The sequence below is a fragment of the Cyphomyrmex costatus genome, unplaced genomic scaffold (assembly GCF_001594065.2).
Source record: "Cyphomyrmex costatus isolate MS0001 unplaced genomic scaffold, Ccosl1.0 scaffold241, whole genome shotgun sequence".
In the NCBI taxonomy this organism is placed as follows: Eukaryota; Metazoa; Arthropoda; class Insecta; order Hymenoptera; family Formicidae; genus Cyphomyrmex; species Cyphomyrmex costatus.
In genome coordinates, this window is record NW_017276489.1 from 323,230 (window position 1) to 327,398 (window position 4,169).

Consider the following 4,169-nt stretch of genomic DNA (forward strand, 5'->3'; position numbering starts at 1 on the left):
CGTCAGGAGAGGAAAAAAAAAAAGAAACCTCCGACGTCTCTTCGAGCGATCGTCGTCGAACTTGTGGCCGCATTGACTCTCGAGCCCTCCGTTCGCTCATACGTTCGCAAGACAAATAGGCAGAAAGAAGAGGGGCTATGCTAGTTAGCCGCGTCGACGGCGAAGAGATGCGAGCGAAACGTGACGCTTTATCCCTTTTACTCTAAATTCGCGGAGAACGTAAGAGTCATTTTTTCCCCCTGTCGGGAAAAGAGAAGTTTCGTTCTTCCGACGAAGATGAAGTCTTCGGCCGCGTGTTATACGCGCAGACTTCGTGGCGCGACGTTCGACGAAGACGAGCCAAGCATCGTCGCAGCCTCTTTTTCGGAGGCTAATTCTACCACCTGCCACTGCCACTGTCCGTCATCGAGTTGTGGCGCAATCGAGAAAGACGATGGCATATCGTTTCTGCCGTCACCGGCGCCAACGACAGCGTGCGATCTTTGCGAGCGTCTTCGCGGGCAAACGGGCTACAAGTCGGTGAACGCGGTATGGACAGGAGATGGCTACGTGGCTGATCGATCGAGACGAAAACGCGACAAAAATGATTTATTGGCAAATGATTCGGAAACGACTGTTGGGAAGCGCGACAGAACTTTGAGGTGCGACAGAACTCCGCTCCGCGAATCGTCCGCGAAATGTGCTTCGAACGTAGTGCGATGGATTTTCTCGGTCAAATTCTACAGCAATTTCAAATCGACCGAATGGCGGAGGCTCCTCTGGATTATTCTCCTGATACTCACGGTACCCGACCTCGCAACAGCGCACGATACCGGTCCTAACAACGGAGGTAAATATACTTTTTTTTCCCGTATTCGTTTAAGTGGCACTTTAAGGCCGGTATTCATAATCCGTTCTTATTACAAGATCGTCTTAAATAATATTTTAAGATGCTTATACGGCTCTCTGATTGGTACATAACTTTTTAACATTGTATTTAAGGCAGTCTTAAGTATATGAGAATTGGCTGTGAATACCAATTTATGATTGGCTTATATGATATGACATCTCAAGACTATATTTGAGACCGTTTTAAATATAAAAATTTGAATATGAATACCAGCTTAAATATCGATCCGTATTTTAGGAAGATCACTATTATATTTATTGGTATCTAAATTATTTCGTAAATAATTTAATATTTTAAATTGTCATATGTGGTAAAGAATTAGATTTTGTTTGTAAAATACACTTATACATATAATCGATCGCACAAATTGATCCATGCAAGAAAGAAACTCGCATTTAAAATTTAAAGTATGGATAAACAGTTGGCCACACTATTGACTGAACTTCCACATTATGTTTACGTAAAGCTTCACAAATCTTCAAACAACGAAGCACCGCGAAGCGCAAGCCGTATTGTTAGATCATGTATAATGCAGTATGAAGCAGCAGGTCAGACGGATTTCTTCATTTAAAATTTTGCGATTATAATACGCACATAATATTTATTTCAAAAAGGATCTGGATTTTGTCATAACTTATCAACTCTGACAACTGGAGCAAAAGTTTCGTTAATAGTTGAACAAAAAAAGGAAAACTGCTCTAATTTACTTATATCTGAACTTCAGTTTACGTATGTACTTTTACAAAATAACGTTATAGTTGAACAAAGAAAGAAAAGCTGCTCCAGTTTACTTATATCTGAACTTCAATTTACGTATGTACTTTTACAAAATAACGTTTTTAAATTACTTGAACACTGAAGAGGCATAATGATTATATTCACCGATATGTAAGTCGACGTACGTCGCAACGATTCGCGTACAAAAAGAAACCGGTCTGCATGCGATAATGCAGACTTTTCATGTCACATTTGTAACAAAGTCACTTTTTTTTTACATTTGTGACAAGTGACATTTGTAACAAGTGACGAATTAACAATGCAAACACGTAGTACGTAACGTAACACGAAAATGGAATTAAGAATGTATATCTTAGGTTTATCGATAATATGTAAAACTATATATTCAATGGTGCAACAGTTTCTCTATTAGCTTTACGTTATGAGTCGTTAATCAGTCATTAATAGGATATAAAAGTTAGAAATTTTTGTATTTATTCATTTGCATTTAAATGTGAACAAGTGACCTTTTGAGAGAGAAAGAGAAGTGATAATTCTTCGGCGATAACTAAAGTAAATCAAGAGAAGACTATAGATGTGTTGTTTCTGTACAGGGTGAGGCATTTAAAACAGGTCACCTGAATAATTCGCTTATTTTTAACAATAGAAGGAAAAGTATCAAACTAAAGTTGCTTGGTTTCGAGAGGCACACAATGTGATGTCAATAATTGTTTTGTAGGTGGAGGCGTAAAGAATAGGCAAAGGTCAAATCTGTTTTTTTAAATAGAATGATATGTTTTTTTTTCTTTACATTCTGATAGAGCATTTTAAGACGAATACAATGATCTAATGTAATGCACTTAAATTATTCGAAGAGTGCCTTGAAACAATTTATTTCCCATTCAATTATTTTCCATTATTGACCTTGAATGACCTTCAATTATAGATCACTGTATTCGTCTTAAAATGCTCTATCAGAATGTAAATAAAAAAACATATTCTATTTAAAAAAACAGATTCGATCTTTGCCTATCCTTTATGCCTCCATCTACAAAACAATTATTGACATCATATTATGTGCTCCTCGAAACCAAGCAACTTTTGTTTGATACTTTTCCTTCTATTATTAAAAACAAATGAATTATTCAGATGACCTGTTTTAAATGCCTCACCCTATATAACACGATGTTAATACGGCTACACTATCGCAATAATTGGCGAGTCTATTATCAGATAGATTGGTTCTTTATAAGCTATGCTAAAAACTCAAAAACACTATTTCGAATTATTTTCGAGTGTACATTCGTTCATTTATTCGAGAAAATGTTCAACAATATTTATTGATTACGTTACACGAAACACGATCGTAAAACTGATTTTCTTATTTGATCAATGACTGTGATGTGCGACATCTCGTTAAGCATTCTACACGAAAATAAGAAATGTGCAGAGAGAGCATTGTTAATACGCTCGTTAGAAGAGAATAATGCCAAAGGCATTGAGAAGAAAGAATGAATCGCGGATGAGCATGTTTTAGAGTTGCATTCAAGAGGTTATCACTGGTTTTATATTCCATTCTCCTCAGATTCTATACCGTTCATTCCCAGAAGTCGCCGAGTTCTCCTACGCGTAAGCTTGCTTTGCGATATACAAAGCGACAGCGAGTCTCGACGATGTAAGCGCGTCTAAATTGGTGTCTACAATAGAGCAGTAAGCCTTAAGCTGTAAAAAATTGACCAACTATATAGTCGAATGTGAAGAGAATAATCGATTCTGTGATTGGCTAATTTATTACGGCTTAAGGCTTACTGCTTTATTGTAGACATCACGTAAGGAAGCACATCCTTATAATTGCAATTCATGCAGTCCGTATATATAATTTACCGAGAGGTTGAGAAGATTGCCGATTCTTTAATTACTATCCTTTGCCGGTCTGCGGCATGATATATTGATTAATTCTTGTTCTTACGATCGACGTGAGTTAAGGTAAAATTTCTGATAACTTTATGCGTTTCTACACGGAAAGGAGGGTTTGTTAAGTTAGCACCCCAACTATAGTACTCAGGAGTTCTGATTAGAGTTCCCACTTCCTTTTGACGAGACGAAGAGTTCGCTATAGTTAATAACAAGAGTTCCGCTCAATACACATTTTTTTTACATTTTTTAAAAATGGAGTGCTAACTTTTTATCGAATTTCGAGGTGAAATAGTTCTGAGCGGCTTAATAGCTTCAATTTGTGATTGCCTATAGAGTTCCTGATATGTAAAAATAATTTTCGAATAATAAAAAAAAAATTAAAAATTTTTGAAAAATTAATTTTTAGATACAATAGTTCTGATGATAATTCTTGCTTCTTTTTGACGATACGAAGAGTTCTCTGTGATTTTTAATGACATATGCGCTTAATAATCATTTTTTAATAATTTTTTAAAAATGGGGTGCTAACTTTTTAACGAAATTCAAGGTCGCATAGTTCTGATCAGCTTAACAGAACTATTTTGTGAATACCTAGAGTTCTTGATACATAAAAAACATTTTTGAAATATAATAAAGTTTAAAAAAA

The 4,169-nt window shown here is 36.0% G+C and overlaps 1 protein-coding gene across 1 annotated transcript in view; it reads left to right on the forward strand.

The window, feature by feature from the left end:
* The first annotated feature begins 276 nt into the window (after nucleotides 1-276).
* Nucleotides 277-4,169, forward strand: part of InR-2 (insulin-like receptor-like) — a 22,861-nt gene continuing 18,968 nt past the window's right edge. Inside the window, exon 1 of the mRNA XM_018540333.1 lies at nucleotides 277-829. Within this exon, the coding sequence (XP_018395835.1) occupies nucleotides 277-829 (553 nt within the window). The remainder of the gene's footprint in view (nucleotides 830-4,169) is intronic.